Here is a 22,833-nt window from a genome sequence, read left to right as displayed (position 1 = left end):
TCTACATTGCAGCCTCTGGAACTCAAAATCAACCTTTCTAAATTTCAATAACTTTTTTTTCTTTCTGTTTATATCTGCACTGGCTATTTTCGATTCCCACACTCTTTTTTTCTTTCAGATTCCACCTTCATAGTCACCGAACGCCTGTAAATGTTAAGGATATTTAAAGTCACCCAGAGTCTGTCAAAAGGCAATACACACACACACACACAAAACAATTTAAACGTTAAAACTAAATCAGAGCGAAACTTCACTTTTGCAGACAAATAATTTTCTCCCATTCATTTAACAGGACCTGTGCAAGTTAATCTGGCACAGGTTCAGAGTTGGTGAGCTGCACAAAGTCACGTTGTCCTGTTGGACTTGAGTCCACCTGTACAGCACAGGTGTGCGTGGCCAGCATGTACTGCCGAGCAGAAGGCTGCATTACAATCAGCAGGCGGGAACAACCCCTTCAACAAGCACATCCAATGGCAGATTTGCATGGATTGTGCCTCATAGTAGAGTGATCAATTCATGACCCCCCCACCACACCCACACCCATCCTGGTGTCTTTTTATTCCATGTAATGAAATTGCAAAGTGATGGCAAGTTCAAGAACAGACAAGTTTTCATTCGTAGTGCTACATCCTGAAGTCAAATCACTGAAGACTAACATTTTTGGATAGAAAACTGCAACCGAGTTGAAAAGGTTATGTTTGAGCCAAAACTGATGTCAAAAAAACCTCTTAACTGGTATAGATCAGTGAAAATTAAAAGGTACATCTAAAAAACTATAGATTTTTTTTAAAGTAATGCTCACAGTTGAAGAATTTTAGTGCCATATTAAATGATTTACTATGTTTAATCCAGTAGATTTCACCTTTTAATAGGTTTTTGCTATGTTTTAGTACAGTAAATCTGAACCCACTGAATGAAAAGCTGCACTGCACCCTGTGATATTGTAGGAATTTGCCTACCCAATTAAAATTAGTTTGATCTGAAAATTGACAGATTTGTATTGGGTACTTTGCAAAGAAGTTATGAAACTATCAAATAGTGAAACAATATGAAGTAGTCTATGGACCCAATTATCTATGGGGCAGTTGTAGGTACAGAAAATGCCACATGTACGAAAAATGATGAAGAGGGGGACCTTCAGGTTCAACTTCATAATATCCCCAAAGGTAGCAATACGTTTGATAGGATGGAGAAGGCAGCCAATAAGCCATGAATAGAATATAAAAGTTGAGAGGCTATGTGCAACTTTTGAAAGCACTTTTTTGAACAAAACACTGAGTATTGTGGCGTTAGACACAAAATGCTGGAATAACTCAGCTGGCCAAGCAGCATCTCTGGAGAAAAAGGAATTGGTGATGTTTTGGGTCAAGATCTTTCTTCAGATTCAATGGTCTCGACCAGAAACGTCACCTATTCCTTTTCTCCAGAGATGCTGCCTGACCCCGCTGAGTTACTCCAGCACTTTGTGTCCATCGTCGGTGTAAACCAGCATCTGCAGTTCCTTCCAGCACATCGAGTACTGTGTGCCATTCTGGTCACCACAGACACAGTGACACTAGAGTGCAGGTGATTTAACCAGGATATTGTCTGGACCGGAGGACTTTAGTTATGAGGAGAGATTGGATAGGCTGGGTCTGTTTTCCCTGAAGCGACGGATGCTGATTGATGACCTGATAGGAGGTATATAAAATTATTAGATGCATAGGTAAGGTAAGGCATAGGTAGACAGAATTCCCCCTCTCCCACAAGGTACGGGAGAGCATGGATTAAAGGTGAAAGGAAGGAGTTTTGAAAAAGGATTTATTTATGCACCCACTGATTGACATCTGGAACATCCTCTTCCAACACAGAGGAAGTGTTGGAATTAGATGTTCACACAATGTTCACACGACTTCTAGACAGGTATGTAAATAGCAAGGCACAGAAATATGCAAGCCTAATGCTTACAAATGGATTAGCATAGGCGGGCAAAAAGGATCAGTATGGATGCAGTGAGCCGAAGAGCCTATTTCTATGCTGCAGAATTCGATGACATGAGAGTTGTATTGGATATAGAGCAACATAGTAGGTGACACAAAACACATTTAAAATATTCCAGCATAATCTGCATTATTTATAACCGAGAACAATACAGCACTGGTACAGGGTTATTGGCCCACAATGTCTGTGCTGAACACAATGCCAAGGCCAACTCTTATCTGCCCAAGCATAATCCACGTGCTTATCCAAAAGTCTCTTAAATGCCACGATCGCATCCGTCTCCATTGCCACCTCGAGCAGTGCATTCCAGGCACTCATAAATAACTTGTTTCACACATCTCGCCTTTCGTCTTCCACCCTACAAAAAAGGTTCTGACTGCCTTCACTATGCCCCTCACAATATTATACATTTCTATCAGGTCTCCCCTCAATCTACTATGCCAGGATAAAACAATCTAAGTGTGACCAACCTCTCCTTGTAGATAATACTCCCTAAACCAGGCATCATTGCATTAAACCTCCTCTGCACCCTCTCCAAATCTTTTCTGTATTGGAGGGATCAGAATTATATGCAATATTTCAAAAGTGGCCTAAGAAAAGTCATACAAAGCTGCATCTTGTCTTCTCTAGTCAGTGCCCCAGCGAATGAAGGCAAGCACACCATATGCTTGGTTTACCACTTTATCTACTTGTGTTGCCACATTCAGAAGAGTTCAGGATTTGGAATCTAAGATCCCTCTGTAGTTCAATGCTGTTAAGGAGGCCGTGCTGATCTTCACACACTCATTGAAACTAATCGTACACCAATTCCAATTTATTCTCATCTATCACCCAGATTCGACCACTCATCTACACATTAGGGGCAATTTAAAATGCCCAATTGGCCTACATACCAGTATTTCTTTTGGATGTGGGAGTAAACAGGAGCATGGACAAAACCCACACAGTCACTGGGAGAACATGCACACTCCACACAGACAGCACTGGAGATCGGGATTGAACCTGTACCACTGTCACTCGATTACTTGCAGTTTCTGCAAAGCTGCAAGGGTTCCTGCATGGATCTAAAACCAACAGGAGGTTAATGTTTCCAGGAAAAGAGCTTGGGAGCAGGAAAAATATTGAAACAGCAGAAACAGACTTCCTGTATTTCAAATTCAATGAGGAAAAATAACAATCATTCCCTTAAATAACAAGTTAAATATGGAATGACAAATGTTATTCTTCCCCAAGTTCACCCTGCAAGCTACAAATTGTGTTTTGAATAGCTCCAACACTTTCACCTCTATTATGATGATGAATATAATCCAAGACCCTTTTGAAATATTCAGATATCAACACAAATGTCTCAAACTACCTGCATTACTTTATTTGGTTCATTTTTTCAAAATATTACTTGAACATTTAAGTCATTAATAATTTATTAATGTCCATGCAGATTTTAATTTGTTTGGCACAATTTCAAACAATCATCAAAGTTCACGCTATCTGCTTCAATGAAAAGTCTATGTAGCCAAAAAGGAATCTTTCCCGGAAATGCTCCTAACTTTCATGCCAAATCAAATCTTGTAGCAAGCCTTCTAGGAATTTATGGAAGTTTTGCTTCATTCCACCTCTTTTCTCATCTCTGCAGATTTCTAATCCACATAAAAGACTTTGTCTCTGTGAACACCCCAGGCGCAAAGGCTAGAAGAAAATGGTGTTACACCAAACCTTTAATTTAAGAAAAAAATATTGCGATATGATTTCCAGGGTTTTTGGAAGGCTTTGGGTAATTTTCATTGCTTACATTGATGCAAAGACAAAAGAAATTTAGTTTAATGAAAGGAAAAAAGGTTTAGGGGAAAAAGCAACGGTCAAAATAAAAGCCATCGGTCCTAATAATTACTTGGGCCATGGAGGGGAAATAAGGATTTTCAGTTGCAAAACATCTCAGTATTTCTTTCGAAGGAGTACTACAAAATGTTCCAATGTTTTTCTGAAGTCTTTCAAATCACCCAGGTGGATTCATCAGCATCAGAGACCCGGGTTTGATCCCGACTACGGTAGTTGTTGGTTCGGCGTTTGAACGTTCTTCCTGTGACTATAGGGTGTTACAGATTCTTCCACATTCCCGACATACAGGTTTTAGGTTAATTGTCTTCTGCAAATTATAGTGTAGGATAGTGCTGGTATACGAGGATCGCTGGTCGGCGTGGACATGGTGGGCCAAAGGGTACATTTCCACGATGTATCTCTAAAATCTAAAGTCTAAAAGTCTAAACAGGAAATGATTCATTCCCACACATTAGTTTTATAATTTCTGCCATAATTACTCTCATGCTCATTAAATCCCTTCAAGCCAGCACTGCCATTCAATGTGATCATGGTTGATCATTCTCAATCAGTACCCCGTTCCTGCCTTCTCCCCATACCCCCTGACTCCGCTATCCTTAAGAGCTCTATCTAGCTCTCTCTTGAATGCATTCAGAGAATTGGCCTCCACTGCCTTCTGAGGCAGCGAATTCCACAGATTCACAACTCTCTGACTGAAAAAGTTTTTCTTCACCTCAGTTCTAAATGGCCTACCCCTTATTCTTAAAATGTGGCCCCTTGTTCTGGACTCCCCCAACATTGGGAACATGTTTCCTGCCTCTAACGTGTCCAACCCCTTAATAATCTTATACGTTTCGATAAGATCTCCTCTCATCCTTCTAAATTCCAGTGTATACAAGCCTAGTCGCTCCAGTCTTTCAACATATGATAGTCCCGCCATTCCGGGAATTAACCTAGTAAACCTACGCTGCACACCCTCAATAGCAAGTGTTTAATTGTCTGATAACGGAATATTGAAATTCTTACTTGCAGCAGCTTAACAGGCCTGTAAACACATAAATTCACTAAATTAATAACCATGATTTTAGTGCAAAAAAAGTCTGTAGTTCAACCAAAGAAAGCACATAGAAGTTCATAGAGATTCCCGATAACAATACAACCAAAGTAAAACATATGAAAGACACTGCTGATGTCATGCACGATTATTCAGGCAGAATGCTAAAACAAGATGGCGCCCAACCCTGGCGACTATGTGTGTGTTAGTCACAGAAGCAGATCTCCACTCCTACTTAATTCTCTACTCCTACAGCAACATTTCTTACTTTAACTATGATCTTCTTCATCTCCTCTCAAATCTGTCCATTCTCCGACTCCCAGGCACCCGAAGCAGACAACTGAACCATCCTACCGCAACTAGAGAGCAGTCCTGAACTACTATCTACCTCACTGGGGACCCTCAGACTATCTTTAATCGGACTTTACTGGCTTTACCTGGCACTAAACGTTATTCCCTTATGTATCTGTACACTGTGAATGGCTTGATTGTAATCGTGTATTGTCTTTCCACTGTCTGGTTAGCACGCAACAAAAGCTTTTCTTTGTACCTCGGTAGACGTGACAATAAACTAAAACTGAAACTAAACCAAGTAGTTTTAAAAAGGTGGTGGATTGGAAAATAAAGCACCTGATGAGCAACTTAAAATTCAATTTAACTCCTTCAGTCCAGCTGAGGTTATCCCCATTGCCACTAGAACAAGGAATGCTATTAACCAATGAATGACTTTGCAGGAGGTATAAACTGATTTTAAAGAAAAAATTAAGACTAATTAAGCAAGATGCAGTTTTATAGGAATATTCTGGGAATAGTGTATCAAATGAGTTCTAAAACTAGTAAGCTTATAGTCTGATAATACTGGATCAAATATTAAAGTTGCCCATTTTCACTAAATCATACTCCATTTTATCATCATGTATCTATTTGCCTTCATTAAATTTACAGAACACTTAAATGCGAACAATAATCCATAGCAAAAAGGAATACACAAACCTATTGAGATTTACTTCTAAGGGTTTCATTGTCCAGACTTTTAGAATAATCTACACAGATTCCAAAACAAAGAAGGTTTTGCTCATTTTGGCATGGATCAAGAATTGAACTCTTTATACAAAAGTTGCCCTCACAAACTCACTGTGGAAAAATAAAATCCAACTTCCCCTTATGAAAACAATTTGCACTCAAGTGAAAGTTTGCTATGAATAGCATCCTGCCCTAACAAAACAGTGAGCCCCTGGTAACTGAAGGGCCCTCTTTACTCAAAGCTGCTTCGGGCCATGAACAAGGACTGTCACGTGCAACTGAAAGCACAATGACACAAATGAATTCACAGCAGGAAACGAGTGAGCAATGAGGCCAAGTTTATGTGCCAGATGTATTGCTACTTTTGATCTCGAAACAGGCATTAAACTACATGGCCGTGCTGTCCTCTATAAAATCCATCACTAGTCGAGTGCACTCAGTGGCTTAAACTAGAAATATTTTGCAAGCTTTTGGATATATTTATGAAGCCCTCCACCTCAGTGCAAAACTTGCACTAGTCACGACAAGGAGTAATAATTCTATACATTGTATTTTTTTCTTAGGCAGTCCCTCGGCACAGAGCGACCCGCTTCCAGTGTAGTTTTGACGATTCTGAAGTAGCTATCGAGTCCGATGAGGAAACATCTTTCACAGATGCGGTAGGAGGTCAAGACTTTTTTTCTCAGTTATTTCGGCTGATTTCGGATAAAACGGTGAACCGTAGCACCACGATTTTTGCACCGCCTTAATCACCACGCTGAACGCTGCTGGAAAATGATATTTTTATTTGATTCGGTCGTGTATTTTTTAAGTTACAGAGGTTTTAGTAAAAATTAAAAAAATTCAGCCGTTTTTTCAATGGCCTTCAGCGTGTGACGTCAAAATGCCCATGTGAGAAGAGCTCGCGCAACCCCCCTCCTACTGATTTATTGAAGGCTTTCAGCGTGGTGCGTCTGTGCGTATGGGCTCCCCTCTCCCCTTGCTTCTCTCCTCTCTCCCACACCCGGGAGACCCTCTCCCCGCTATCCCCCCCCCCGGACCTTTCACTGATGCGCACCCCGGCCTCCCACCCACCCCGGACATTTCACTAATGCGCTCCCCCCCCCCCCCCCCCCCCGGACCTTTCACTGATGCGCTCTGCCCCCCCCCGGACCTGTTGGTGCTGGGGGCAAGAGAGAGTAGGGGAAAGGGGTGTGCTGGGGAAAGGGGGGGGTGGGGGATAATAAGAGTGTGTCTGGGGGAGAGAGAATGGTGGCGGGGTCTGAGAATGGGGACTGGGGAGGGGGGCAACAGGGGTCGTCCAGAGGGGGCTTGGTGGTGGGGGAAATAGGGGTACTGGGAAAAGGGGAGGTTGTGGGGAAAGGGGGGGTGTGGGGAGAGTAAGATTGGGGTTGGGGGAGGAGAGAATGGGGGGTGTGGGAATGGGCCCAACTACGTATGGCTTCTGTGCGCTCTCAATGCATGACCAAGGTTCTCAATATCAACCCAAATGCTCCTGCTCCATTTTGAGCAGTTCTGGACCAAAGGCTCCTCAGAATAGTGGCGGCATTGCACATTATCAAGTAAATTTTGAGAATGTCCTCAGATCTATTTTTCTCCATGCACCTGGTAATCCCATAAGAGCTCGGAATAATGTGCACACTTTGGGAATGACATGGCTTTCCTTGTTTATTATCACATTTTGAAACTATGTTGTCATGACCTGCCATTTAAAATGTTACACTCTTGGCGTAACATTAAAGTTTGACAAGCAAGTCAACTCTGTGGTAAAAGCCAGTTTCTTCCAGCTTCGGACCACAACTAAAATCAAACCATTCCTCCAATTTGACGACCTTGAAAAAATCATCCACGCATTCATTTCCTCCCGCCTCGACTACTGCAACTCCCTATACACTGGGATCAGCCAATCATCCCTGTCCCGCCTGCAATTGGTCCAAAATGCCGCAGCGAGACTCCTGACATGTACCCGTAAAAGGGACCACATCACCCCGATTCTGGCCTATCTCCACTGGCTCCCAGTACAGTACAGAATCAACAGTTCAACAGTTCAACAGAGCTTTATTTGTCATTCGGTACCAAGGTACCGAACGAAATTACATAGCAGTCATACACAAAAAAGAACACAAGACACATGACCCCAACACAAACGTCCATCACAGTGACTCCAAACACCCCCTCACTGTGATGGAGGCAACAAAACTTCCACTCTCTTCCCCACGCCCACGGACAGACAGCTCGTCCCCGACCGACCCGCACAGTCAAGCTCCTCCTATTCGCATATAAAGCCCTTATCAGGATTGCCCCCCCCCCCCCTATCAAAAATCTTCTAACCCACCATTCTACCTCCAGGTCCCTCAGGTCGGCCGACTTGGGGTTACTGACTATCCCGCTGTCTAGGCTTAAGCTCAGGGGTGACCGCGCATTTGCGGTTGCAGCTCCTAGACTGTGGAACAGCATCCCTCTCCCCATCAGAACTGCCCCCTCCATCGACTCCTTTAAGTCCAGGTCAAAACCTATTTTTACTCCCTGGCGTTTTGAGGCCCTCTGAGGGGGCGCTGTGAACTGTTTATGTATGTGCTGTTAGGTCTGTGTACCATTGTATGTTCTTTTTTAGTATCTGCACTGATGTATAGCACTTTAGTCAACATGGGTTGTTTTTAAATGTGCTATACAAATAAAATTGACTTGACTTGACTTGACATGTGACAGAGCAGATACTATTAAATGTGAACCACAACACAGGGTGCTTTTTTCCATTCCTTTTATTTGGAGTTTTGGACCACAAAACATAACTTTCCCCATATTATGGACTTCAAGTACTCAGGCCTCAAAATCAGGGATATTGAGAGGGCAACAACATTGTTTATTCTTCCAATGAATGTGGAGGATATAATGGAGACAACAATGATGGTATTGCACACCAGTTACTAGAGTGTAGAAAGTTACTAGAGGGTATTCTGAGGGATAAGACATACATGCATTTCGAAGGACAAGGGCTGATTAGGGATAGTCAACATGGTTTTGTATGTGGGAGGTCCTGGCTCGCGAATCTGATGAGTTTTTTGAAGATGTGACCAGCAAGGTCGATGAAGGCAGAGCCGTACACATTGTATACATGGATTCGACAAGTTTCTGCATGGTAGACTGCTCTGGAGGGTTAGATCCCATGGGATTCAAGGAGAGATAGCTGAATGGATAGAAAATTGGCTTCATGGAAGGAAGCAGAGGGTGATGGTAGAAGGTTCCTTCTCGGACTGGAAGCCTGTGACTAGTAGTGGTGTGCCTCAGGGTTCAGTGCTGGGCCCTTTGCTGTTTGTCATCTATATCAATGATTTGGATGAGAACGTACATGGCATGGTTAGCAAGTTTGCAGATGACACAAAAGTGAGTGGCATTGTAAATAGTGAAGATGGTTGTCAAAAGTTGCAGCAGGATCTTGATCGGTTGGGCAGGTGTACTGAGGAATGGTTGACGGAATTTAATACAGAGATGTGAGGCGTGGCATTTTGGGAGCACTAACATGGGCAGAACCTACACAGTGAATGGTAAGGCTCTGGGGAGTGTTGTAAAGCAGAGGGATCTAGGAGTACAGGTACATAGTTCGATGAAAGTGGCATCACAGGTAGATAGGGTGATCAAAAAGGCTTTTGGCACATTGGCCTTTAGTCAGAGTATAGAAATTGAGGGGTCATGTTGCAGTTGTTCAAGGCATTGGTGAGGCCGCATTTAGAGTATCGTGTTCAGTTTCGGGCACCATGTCATCGGAAACATGTTGTCAAGCTAGAAAGGGTGCAGAGAAGATTTACGAGGATGATGCCAGGACTCGAAGGCCAGATCTACAGGGAGAGGTTGAGCAGGCTAGGATTCCATCCCTTAGAACACAGGAGAATGAGGCTGAACTTAGAAGTGTACAAATTCACGAGAGGTTTGAGTTGGGGAATCAAGAACTAGAGGACATGGGTTTAAGGAGAGAGGGAAAAGATTTAGTCGGAACCCGAGGGGGAACTTTTTTTTCCAACACAAAATGGGCAGTGGGTGCATGATACGAGCTGCTGGAAGAGGTAGTTGAGGCAGGTACTATCACAACGTTTAAGAAACATTTAGACAGGCACAAGGATAGGACAGGTTTAGAGGGATATGGACCAAATACCGACAGGTCGGACTAGTTTAGATGGGCCATGTTGTCCGCTGTGTGCAAGATGGGCCGAAGGGCCTGTTTCCACACTGCAAGATTCTACAACTCTAATTTGTCTGCAAAGTTTGTTGACTCGATGACAAGATTTGTTTCACCTACAAGAAAGCTTTTGACAAAGCCTCTTTAGTCAAAGGATACAAATAGATGCCTATGCAAACACTGTTTAGCCTTAGACAACAGTTAAATATAGGATGACATTAATTTCTTGTACATCTTCCATTCAAAGAAATAAGCGGCACTATTATAGCTATGACATATGTGGGACACTGAAGAAATCAACCCCTGCCACAGCCCTCAAACAATGAACCCTTTCAGCATTTATCAATTTAATCTCCATGGAGATGGGGTAATAATCATGTCACCATGCACAAGAAAGACAACAGAAGTAAATCTGCAACCCATTTTGATTAAAGCATTTAAAAATAAATGGATCATCTTTACATAGGAAACAATTGGACAAAACTCAGGACTTGTTTCCTCAAATAATTTCTGTTCAATATTTCAGCAATTGCTTGCATAAATCTTCAGCTTTTTTAAAAAAACGCACAATCAAGTTAAGGTTTTAATTTTTTTGGCACGCTATATTCAAATTATGAAATCTTGCTGAATACTAATGATTCGGTAACTCAATGAGTGTAATGTAATGGGGGGAAAAGCTTTAAGTTATAGTGGACTTTTGCACATTGGTTACTATTCTCCTTGCAGTAAATTAGTTTCCAGTTCCAAATAAGCTCCCTGCATGAAGTTGCAGCTCAACCAGTACAGATTTTATGTTATTGTTATCATTCAGGTTAAGAAATCTATGAACCAAAAGCACTTAATGCACTTTCAGGTCAATGATTTCTCATCCAATGAATGGTCAATGACCTGAAACATTAAATCTTTCCCCCTCCTGCAGTTTTGCTCAGATTTCCTGCATCTGCAGTATTTAACATTATGATCACAGTAACTCAAAATAAACTTTCAGATTATAAATTAATCCTGTCACATCATACATGACCAGAGCTAAAATTGACTCGTCTCTGCTTGGTCTGCAAAACTATCTTGAATGGATTTCATTAAGTCATCCTGTAAACTTCTGCTCAATTTATTTTGTCAGGCCATAAAAGTATACTTGCCCAGGGTTAAGGCACTACCTTAAGTCATTCCGCCCTTACGTGCCATCGGCCCTCTGGGACTGCGGCTTTGCGTTCCTGCGCCTTGAAGCCCACCGGACGCCACTCCAGAGGCCGTATGAGGGCCCGTACCGGGTGCTGGAGCACGGACAGACAATCTTTGTCTTGGACATGGGGGGCCGGCCAGAGGCCGTGTCAATTGACCACTTGAAGCCGGCCCACTTGGACATTGACCAACCGGTGCGGGTTGCCCAGCCTCGGCCACGAGGTCGCGCCCCTTTGCGGGTCTCACCACCTGTCCCTCCAACTGTGCCTCCGCCGGCCCCTCTGTCGACCGATTACCGTACGCGGTCCGGTCGGGTTGTGCGACCACCAGTGCGTTTCGTGCCTCCGGTTCTGGGGGGGGGGGTCCTGTGGCGGCTCCCAAGGGTCGGGCCATACTACTACCGACCCCTCGGCACGGGAATGGACCGGTCCAGGGGGGCGGCCCTTTGCTATGGATATAAAGGACGAGGTTTTGGACTTTAAGTCATTCCAGCAGACTTGACCGGTCTGATAACTGTAATAAAACCAAACCTCCCGAAATACCGGGCTCCTCGCCTTTATTTCGGGCCTCTTTCGACACACCACAGGACGTTCTTTTAAGAAGGAGATGAGGGGAAATGTCTTTAGTCCGAGGGTGGTGAATCTGTGGAATTCTTTGCCACAGAAGACTGTAGAGGCCAAGTCAGTGGATATTTTTAAGGCTGAGATAGGTTCTTATTAGTACAGGTGTCAGAGGTTATGGGGAGAAAGCAGGAAAACGGGTTTAGGAGGGAGAGATAGATCAGCCATGATTGAATGGCAGAGTAGACTTGATGGGCCGAATGGCCTAATTCTATTCCTATTCCTTATGACCTTATGAACACCATCTATTCCGTGAAAAAAGGTTGACTGTTTACCCTATTTATGCCTCTCTCAAAATTATATTTTTCTGTCAAGTCTCCCCACAACCTCCAGCATTCAAGAAAATAAACCCAATCCAAGTCTGTCCAATCTCCCCCTGTCACCAAGTCTCTAATCCTGGCATCATCTGGTAAACTCCTCTGCACCCATTCCAACCTTCTACATCCTTCCTGTAATGGGGCAATCATAATTGCACACAATACTCCAAATTATGTTACATAGTTCACCACCCAAAACAGAGAACTAAATACTCCAAATGATTCTGGTTTCTGTCATCTTTGTGTTGCATCAATGACAGGACTATGGCATCTCACAGAAGAACATTTATTTGGAATAAGGATTAGCAGAGGTTGAGAGTTGAAACAAATAATACAACAGTGCAAAAGACAGCATGTTTTTGAACAACGGTGTTCATTTAAAAAAAAACATATCTTCTCTATCAAGAGGCTAAAAGGATTCAATGCAAAGGCTAATTAAAAAAAGTTGTGGAATATTTGATTGCCCACTAATGGCACTTATCCGTTTAAACAGCACAAATTGTTTTTGCGGAAAAAGAACTTTAATATCCCAAGTAAAATGAAAATTACAATATATATTTAGTTCTCACATCATTGATCAAACAGGCTTCACATTTGTAATGAACTCATTTTCTACATATGATCAGTAACTTACCTAGTGACGCTTTAACATTACTAACATTTAAATAAATAAGAGAAGAGGGGGAAGAATTAAAATATATACTCACTATTCCAAAATCAGGATCATTTCTGACGCTGTCTCATACACCTCATACAGGTTGATGACCCAAGGATTGGATTTGGCCAATTCTAATACAGCAATCTCGTGAATAATTTCCGTTCGGCAATCTTGACCCTTCCTCCTTTTTCTCATAAATTTGGCAGCATAGTCCTTTCCTGTAGCTTTTTCAGTGCATTTTTTAACGACTGCAAATTTGCCTCTGCCAGGAACAAAATAGGTTTCCATATTTAAAATTGACAGCACATTTAAGGCTCCTATATAGTTTTAAAAACTCCAAACAATACTGTAGTAGCATCATTTTACATTTTAAGAAACTACTTGGAAAACAATTTGGGAGAAAAACAAACAAGATGACTTGTTCGGAATTTGGGTTGCACTTTACGTATAATTTGATAACGTTTAGATTTTAAAACCTTTTCCAATTTAAAAGCTGTACTAAATAGTACATAACTATTTTAAATTAATTCAAGCCATCATGGATTACAACTTGCTGGAACCAGAAATGAAGGCTCACCAGGCACAATACAAAAAGTAGCCATTTACATGCTTGGTGCATGCACTTCTGGCACCTGATGAATCATTCAGATGACGCGAAGTCTCGGGAACTTAGGGAAACTTAATGACAATGTCTTGAAGCCTGTCCGTGTTACAGTCGATGCCTTAAAGCGGATGAAGGCAGATAAATCTCCCATGCCTGCTCAGATAGACAAATATCTGCAAATTTTCATAAAGTGTTGGTCACTCAGGAATGCTATACTGCTCCACCTTCCTAACTACCACAAAAAAGCTTACAAGAAAAGTTAAAATCTGTATTATGCCCCACAACTTCATCTCTGCAAATATAATTCCAAACATTCAATCGACTATCTTCTGGAGGATGAGCTCAAGGTTAATTATGGCCTAGGTATCACAGCTGCAAACAATTTAGTTTGGTTTTTCTGCCACTAAGACTTATTCTTTGACAAATAGTTTTTGACCACATCTGAATAGTTTCTGTATTGCTTAAATCAGAAATAACTGGGTTTCACTTACAAATGCAAAAGATTGATGCATGGATAGGCTGCATTTTTCAAGTTTCAGTTCCCTGAATGTTTATTGCACTGTTGTACTCTCTAAATCCAGTTATGGGATATGGAACAAACAACACAATTGTTGGAAATTAAAATGCTGGATGGTGCTCTCTTTTCAATTATGAAGTAATTTGCTATCTTGGCAATTTATCAAAAGGAAATTGACTTCCAAGCTGAGAACACTATTGACAATATGAAGTTGGCTTATTTTAGATACTGGTTTGACTGCAATGTCATTTTACACTGTCAATCATAAGGACCGTAACTAAATTGCCTTGAGAGCAGAGTCCCTCAAATGGTACAATAGTCTTTTCACCACTGTAGTAATATTGTTGGCAGACATGTGCTGACAGAAAACTAGGGATTGAATCATTCTTTTTGGCCTGAATGATTCAAATGATTCTTCAGTGAAAAGAAAGCCAATCAAATCTGTAAAATGTTAGACTGCAAGTATAGGTCTCCCATGGTACTGCTTGCAGTGTCTTGCTAGATATGTTTACTACGTAACTAAATGCCTGTGTTCTTTATATATATTTTAATTTGAGTTTGAGGTTCGAGATTTACAAGTATTCTTTTTTTTTTTTTTAAATGGCACTCAGTGGAATAGATACACATTTCAAGTATTTTGATTTTTCTCTGCTACGAAACAGAAATTGGACGAAAGTCTCAAAACCACGAAAATTACAAAGAATCCCGGAAATAATATATCTGCAACATCCCTTTGAATTCTACTTAATCAATCACAGTACTCCTACTCTCTCTCCCTAGTCATATAAATGTATCCCTTCCACCACCCTGTCATGCAGTACATCTACATCCTCCTGCACAAGAAATATTGTCCAAGTACCCTCTGTTCACCAACTACCTTAAAACTGAGTTCTTTGGTTAAAGAGTTGAAGAACTCTGCTATAGGAAATTTAGATAGCTTGACAAAATCCTTCCTGATTTTAACCCCCCTTAATTTAATTTTCTCCCTGCTTGAAGGGAGAACAAAGCTGCCCAATAGAAATGTTCAAAAACTTATGAAATCCTAGAGCTTCATTTTACATTGCTTAGAGCAGAGTGTCCCATGGTTTCTCAGCACCATGGGAAAGGGGAACCATACTCTGGGCAAGAGACTCTGTGCATCTACCCAATCTATTCTCTTGATTTTGCACAGTTCTCAACCTCTCCCAATAGCTCAGACCCTCGAGTCCTAACAAAATCTTCATAAATCATCTCTGTACCCTTTCCAGCTTGGTAACAGCTTTCCTATAATATGGTGCCCAGAACTGAACACAATACTCTAAACACGGCCTCACCAACGTCTTATTTAACGGCAACATGACCTTTCAACTTTTACACTCAATACTCTGACTGATGAAAGTCAACGTGCCAAAAGCTTTTTTGACCTACGTGTGACTCCACCATCAAGGAACTATGCAACCTGCACTTCTAGATCCCTACTCTGCAACACTCCCCAGAGCCCAACTATTCACTGTGTAGGTCCTGCCCATGTAAGACTTTGCAACACCTCACATTTCTCTGTATTAAACTCCATCAACCATTCCTCAGCCCACCTGGCCAACCGATCAAGAACCTGCTGCAATTTTTCACAACCATCATCACTACCTGCAATACCACCCACTTTTGTATCATCTGCAAACTTGCTATTCTTGCCATGTAGGTTCTCATCCAAATGATGGCAGCGACATTAAAAACCCCAAATGAACTTCAAATGAAGCAAATTCCAGATTACAAATAAATGAAAGGCTGCAATTCAGTGAGGCAATAAGAGCTGCGTTTATGCCAAATGTGAGCACTCCTGTCACATTCTCACCACCCTCCCTGCACCACCCAACCCAATTTATTTCTCATTTTAAACTGTAGCAATAGTCTATAATGGGTCCAGTGATTCTATAGAAACGTGGTGGGAACAGTAGAGTGCACCAATATCTCAATTCAAATGTCTGAATGAACAACGAGCTGTTATTTAACCGTTACATAAGCCTCATAACACTACAGTGCATGAATATAATCCATTTTAATGGATTATGTAAAGTAAAATCCCTGCTGGCAAGTTATTTATTCCACTGTCAAGTAAACAGTAGAGGTTTGCCCATTTGGCAGCAAGTGGCAGAGTAGACATTTAAAATCTTTTCATTGTTCGTACATGATCCAAAAGTCCCCTGATGTGAATCACAAACAGTGTCCTGCCTTGCTGGTGCTGGAAGCCATCCGCTGGTGTGTAACATGTTGCTGCCCCAATCTAATCTGAACACTCACCCTCCCAAAAAGAGCCCAAATCAATTCTTTTGTGTGACTGCGTGGCTAACTGATGAAGTCATTCTTTGAGTTCTCTCTTTTACACACGATTTGTAGAGATTGAGGAATAGAAAGAGAAAAGAAAACACCTATTACGAATGTCTAATAAAGAGAAACCAAAAAAAATTAGAACATCAGGTTTCACTGCACAGATTACTTGTCAGTAGACAATTATCAACACAGTATAGTTTGCGTCTAATGTGTTCTCACAAGGAATTAAAAGCTGTAATCTAACAACGTGATGAGAATGTTCATACTTCAGCTTTTTGAAGGACTGCAAGTCTGCTGTTAAAATTAAATTGAATTTTGCTGCAGAACAAACTGCATGGTAGTCCCAGAATCTGAACTTAAAATGGTTATGCAGTAATTTTATTATACAACTCAGCAGTGTAACTTAATGAATATGTGCTGCCTCTTTAAACGTGTACATGACCTTCTCTGTGTAGCTGCACAAGTCGGTACTGATGAACAAGAGAATCATGTGGTACGCCCAGTTTGCTGCAAATGTAATCACGTCAAAGCACGAGGTTGAACATGGAACAGTACACACACACACACACACACACACAAAATGCTGGAGTAACTCAGGGGGTCAACAAGGATGTCTGGAGAAAATGGATAGGTGGCATTTCTTCATTCAGCCCGGAGAAGGGTCCCAAACTGAAATGTCACCTATCCATTTTCTCCAGAGACGCTGCCTGACCCGCTGAGTTACTCCAACATTTTGTGTCTTTCAGTGGTATAAAGCAGCATCTGCAGTTTCTTGTTATTACATGGAAGAGTGCAGCACAGCAACAGGCTCTTTGGTCCACAATGTCTGTGCTGATCATAACACATTAATTACAGCTGACTGCATGTGATCCATATCCCTCCATTTTCTGCATATTCACGAGCCCATCTAAAAGCCTGTTGAATGCTACCATCTTTTCTGTTTCCACTACCACCCCTGGCAGCTCGTTGCAGGCACCTACCGCTATGCGGAAAAACAACTTTCCCCACACATCTCCAGTACGCCATTTCCCTCTCGCTTTAAGTTATGTCATTTGGTATTAGATATTTCCACCTGGGGAAAAATGATTCTGACTGTCTACCCTATCTATGACATCCGAGATGTCCTCATTCTTTAGGGAACGGGGTTTCCCCTCTCCCATCACCGGTGAGGCCCTCACTCGTGTCTCCTCGGTACCCCGTAGCTCCGCCCTTGTTCCCCCTTCCCCTAGTCCTTACCTTCCATCACATCAGCCATCGCGTACAACACATAATCCTCCGGAATTTCCTCCACCTCCAATGGGATCCCACCACTAGCCACATTTACCCATCTCCACCCCTTTGCGCCTTCCGCAGAGACCATATCCTCTGCAACTCCCTGGTTAACTCATCGCTTCCCACCCAAACCACCCCCTCCTCGGGTACTTTCCCCAGCAACTGCAGAAGATGCAACACCTGTCCCTATACCTCCTCCCCCTCGACTCTGTCCAGGGACCCCGAAAGTCCTTTCAGATTAGGCAGAGGTTCACTTGCACCTCCACCAACCTCATCTATGTATTCGTTGTTCAAGATGTGGACTCTTATTTATCAGCGAGACCAAACTGGGCGATCGTTTCACTGAACACCTTCGCTCAGCCCGCCTGAACCTACCTAATCTCCCGGTTGATAGACACTTTAATTCTCCTTCTCATTCCTACACAGACCTTTCAGTCCTAGGTCTCCCCCATTGTCAGAGTGAGGCTAAATGCAAATTGGAGGAACAGCATCTGATATTTCACTTGGGCAGTTTACAGCCCAGTGGTATGATTATTGATTTCTCTCCCTTCAGGTAGCCCAAGCATTCCCTCTCTCTCTCTCTCTATCCCTCACCCAAGTCACACGAGCTTCTCGTTTTCACACTACAAACAGCTAACAATGGCCTGTTTCCTTTATCATCATTACTTTTTTGCATATCTTTTATTCATTGCTCTTTATCGCCCCACATCATCGTCTCTCTCTCGTTTCCCTTATCCCTAACCAGTCTGAAGAAGGGTCTCGACCACGAAACGTCACCCATTCTTTCTCTCCAGAGATGCTGCCTGTCCCGCTGAGTTACTCCAGCTTTTTGTATCTATGCTCCTCCTAATTTTTTATACTCCTATCAGGTCTCCCCTCAACTTCTGATACTCCAGAAGAAACAATCCAAGCTTGTCCAACCTCTTTTTGCTAATATTTTCCAATTCAGGCAACATCCTGGATAACCTCTTCTGCAGCCTCCATATCCTCCCTGCAGATGATACTCCAAATTGGGCCCAAATACAAAAAATTATAAAACTGCAACATGATTTCCTGACTCTTATACTCAAAGCCCTGTCCGAGGAAGGTAATCATACCTTGGTACATAAGATCAAGTGCAAGAATAACTAAGTGTATTAATTGGATAAATGGATATGCTGTTTAAAGCTAAAACCACCCTGGAAGTTGAAGGAGAGAGCACTCGCATGAGGGCCCACAATGATGCAATGTGCAAATGGAAAAAAGCAATAGTTCCCAAGAAGAATGAACCTGAGGCACAAGATAAATCACATGTCTAGCTTTAAAGCATTGTGCTGAAACTGGAAACACTTCATTTTTCTCTCTCATTAGTTGCAGGCTATTGTATTGGAGACCAGAACCAACACAACAAAACCTAAAAATAGTGGAGCCAAGTTTGGCACTCAAACTTGCGCACAACATTGCTAGACCTTGAAAAATACAAAATGGTCCAAAGGACAATAAATATGCATACATGAAAACAAAATGAAAAAAGCTTTGCAAGTGAAGATTTCCCTGCTCATTGCAATATTAAATGCAAGTTAACGACTTCAGGTTTTGACATAAATGGAAAGAAGTGACATAATGGATGAAAGGTGAAAGAAACCCATCACTTTCAATTCACACATTCGCACAAAGAATAGAGTTCAATTCTGTATAAATTGAGAATAGTGTTTTGGAATCAAGAAATTACAATCACTTTTAACCAGCCAATTTGTTTTTTCCAATAATAGCTCTTAAGACACTATAGGCAACAGGCAATCCCAAATCTAGGATGCAAAAGTAGGCAGTCCTATCACAAAGTACAGGAGTTTCAAACAGAACTTCACCGCAGATGTTCATTCACAGCTACCACATGGAAAATCTGATTGATGGCAGAGGTAAAAATGTGGTCCTCACTTTAATAATTGACAATTACAACAACTGCATCACAAAATCACAGAGAAGGTCCAAAAAGATTCAGTGTTGAAAAGGGTCCATGAAAAGATGTTGAAACGAAAAGGCAGAGTTTGACCAGCACACACATTAAGAACTGAAACAGTTCATTAATTTTACACCAAATTGGAAATGCAACAGATCATCAGGTGGCAACATAAAGGTATGGCCAGTATGAAACCTATTGCAAGTAGCTTTATCTTATTTGTTTGGACAACAACTTCAAATCATTGTGTAGGAAGGAACTGCAGATGCTGGTTTAAACCGAAGATAGACACATAAAGATGGAGTAACTCAGCGGGACAGGCAGCAGCTCTGGGTCACATTTCAGGTCGAGAAGGAGTCTGAAGAAGGGTCTCGGCCCGAAAAGTTACCCTTACCTGTTCCAACTTTGTGTCTATCTTAACTTCAAATCATTGGACAGCAATGCAGCTTTTGCTGAAGTTGCAGAAAACACTACCAAAAGCATTGGTGGTGATGATCATGGCTAACGAGATATTTTTACAAGGCGAATAATGCAGACTTGTGAAAAAGGGAATACCAGTTTTCCAGTAGAAACAAGGAATTGCAGATGCTGGTTTACAAAAAAAATTAAAGTGCTGGAGTAACTCAGCAGTTCAGGCAGTTTCTCTGGAGAACATGAATAGGTGATGTTTCGGGTTGAGATTCTTCTTCAGACTGATTGTAGTGGGGAGGAGGGGGGGGGGGGGGTGGGGGAGGGGAAAGGGAGGTGCAGGACAAAGCATGGTAACTAAAATGGTAAATACAGGTGAAGGGGATTTGAAAGGCTGATGGTTGGACAATGGCCAGAGATGAAAAAACAAAGTGTGGGACAAAAGGATTGAATAGTTGGGCATTGTGAAGGAGGAATGTAGGTGGGAGGGGGGGGGGGATAAAAAAAGAGGGGGGAGGAAGCAGGAAAAAAATGTTTGTAGGTTAGTTAACTAAGATTTGAGAACTCACTGGTCAAACAGCTAGCTTGCAAACTACCCAAGCAGAATAAGAGGTGCTGTTCCTCCAGCTTGCTTGTAGCCTCACTCTGGCAATGGTGGAGTCGCAGGAGGGAAAGTCAGTACGAGAATGGGAAGAGTTAAAATGGTTAGCAACCGGGAAATCCAATAGGCCACAGCAATTTTCTGGTACTGGTCAATATCACAAAACACAGAAGCAGAATTAGGCCATTCGGCCCATCGAGTCTGTTCCACCCTTCGATCATGACCAATCTATTTTCCCCCCTCAATCCTATTCTCCTGCCTTCCTCCTATAACCTTTGACACCCTTGCTTACAGTCTCTTGAAGTGAACCAAAAGTGAAACACATAGGTACATGTACCACTGCTAAATATACTCTCTTTACTCTGGCATCGGTCTTCAGTTTTGATCTATCCTGTTCAAAATTTATGAAACACATGATGTCAAACAGACATCTGCTGAGAAGGTCCGAGAAATAAATGTTGCAGAGATATTCAAAACTCAGCACGAAATATAGCTTGGCCAATCTCTTGCTGAAGTGAAGAACTAGGCCATTCGCTGCTCGGGTTATTTCAGCTGCATAATTCAATGATGACAGAACATACTTGAGCTTGTTCAACCCAATTTGGCTTCTGGAGTTGAACACAAGCAACTGAGTCGATTATGTCCTCATCATGCTAATCACAATTGGCATATTCTGTCATCTGGTTTGCACCAGATGTGATATACCCCAGAAAAATCGAACACGCCAGTTAATCAAATTATAATGCAGATGTTGGAAATTTAGCTTGCACTTAATTCACGTCTTGTTACATTTATTCAGAATCTAATAGCACATAAATTATACTCGCAAGCATTAATTTAGTCAGTTATGTCACTAAAAGGAATATTTTAAATGCACATAAAATGCACAAGGGTAAATTACATGTTCAGCACTACTGGTGAAGTCCCCAAACATGCATCTTGCATAGCAAATATTGAGCTGTCAGGTCTATTTTTCTGTGTATTTTCCAGGCCACTGTTCTAAACAAGTTCTGCTTTGTAAATGCTTGCAAAGGAGCAGCAGAATTGCAACATTATAAATTCATCCTCTACCCCTTTCATGGAACGATTGAAAACCGTGATCAGCAAAAGTAAACAGCATTAATGGGCTATGTTCAGCACGAGTTCACCACATTTCCAACCCAGGATAAGCAATTAGTGAGATGGGAGTGTAGGTTGCCAAGTTCTTATTTTACAAGCTCCGTTGCTGAGCCAATTAAGAGACTAAAACAAAAGAAAGACAAACTCCACATCCTTGAAGTTGCCATTTTTATTTATTTTTAATCTTTATAGAAAGTTCTCCACTGGGACACCAAATATGTTGTACATAAACCACTGCTCATTCAAAGGACAAAACATTGTAAAGAATAATTAGCAAGGATTAAGAAACTTCAGATCATGCTTCATTAAACGCTGGTTTCATCCCAGCCCCCAACCCCAGAGGTAAGCGAATATCTCTCATGCAGAGCTGTTTGCATTTTCCAAAGGTCATTGAAATACCATTATCCTGATGCTTAAGAGAATTTCAGATTTATAAGAGAGAGAGAGAGAGAGAGAGAGAGGGGGAGAGAGAGAGGGAGAGAGAGAGAGAGGGAGAGAGGGAGAGAGGGAGAGAGGGAGAGAGGGAGAGAGGGAGAGAGGGAGAGAGGGAGAGAGGGAGAGAGGGAGAGAGGGAGAGAGGGAGAGAGGGAGAGAGGGAGAGAGGGAGGGAGGGAGGGAGGGAGGGAGGGAGGGAGGGAGGGAGGGAGGGAGGGAGGGAGGGAGGGAGGGAGGGAGGGAGGGAGAGAGAGAGAGAGAGAGAGAGAGAGAGAGAGAGAGAGAGAGAGAGAGAGAGAGAGATATGTTAAAGATAGCGGAGTCAGGGGTTATGGGGAGAAGGCAGGAACGGGGTACTGATTGTGAATGATCAGCCATGATCACATTGAATGATGGTGCTGGCTCGATGGGCCGAATGGCCTACTCCTGCACCTATTGTTTATTAAAATAGCTCTAAATTTCAAAAGACATTGGTTCCAGTAAACTTCATTAAGTAATGTTTGTCAAATATAAAAAGAATCACAAAATGCAATGACCTATTGTAGATTGCAGATTGAAAGCAAACAGAATGAAATGTATTTAAGCATAGGTCAATTTAGAATATTGCATTTTGGACAAGGGAGCATAAAAGGCATGCATAATGAATGTGTTTGAAACAGACATAAAATTATCAATCAAATACAGCAAAAACATCAAACATAGTCTAATTTTGATAGTCCTTTATCTGATTATTTGGAAGCCTTGCAGGTTCAACAACTGCCTCGCCTGGTTCAATGTCTTCAATTCTCTTTAAACTATTTAGCATGGA

The 22,833-nt window shown here is 41.9% G+C and overlaps 1 protein-coding gene across 1 annotated transcript in view; it reads right to left on the bottom strand.

Moving 5' to 3' along the window:
• stk17a (serine/threonine kinase 17a) overlaps nt 1-22,833 on the bottom strand; it is a 64,250-nt gene that overhangs the window by 23,476 nt on the left and 17,941 nt on the right. The window contains exon 2 of the mRNA XM_078418238.1: nt 12,873-13,085. Within this exon, the coding sequence (XP_078274364.1) occupies nt 12,873-13,085 (213 nt within the window). The remainder of the gene's footprint in view (nt 1-12,872; nt 13,086-22,833) is intronic.

Source organism: Rhinoraja longicauda, chromosome 2 (genome assembly GCF_053455715.1).
Source record: "Rhinoraja longicauda isolate Sanriku21f chromosome 2, sRhiLon1.1, whole genome shotgun sequence".
Lineage (NCBI taxonomy): Eukaryota > Metazoa > Chordata > Chondrichthyes > Rajiformes > Arhynchobatidae > Rhinoraja > Rhinoraja longicauda.
Note: the sequence above shows the minus strand (reverse complement) of the source record. Positions and strands in the feature narration are given on the sequence as shown.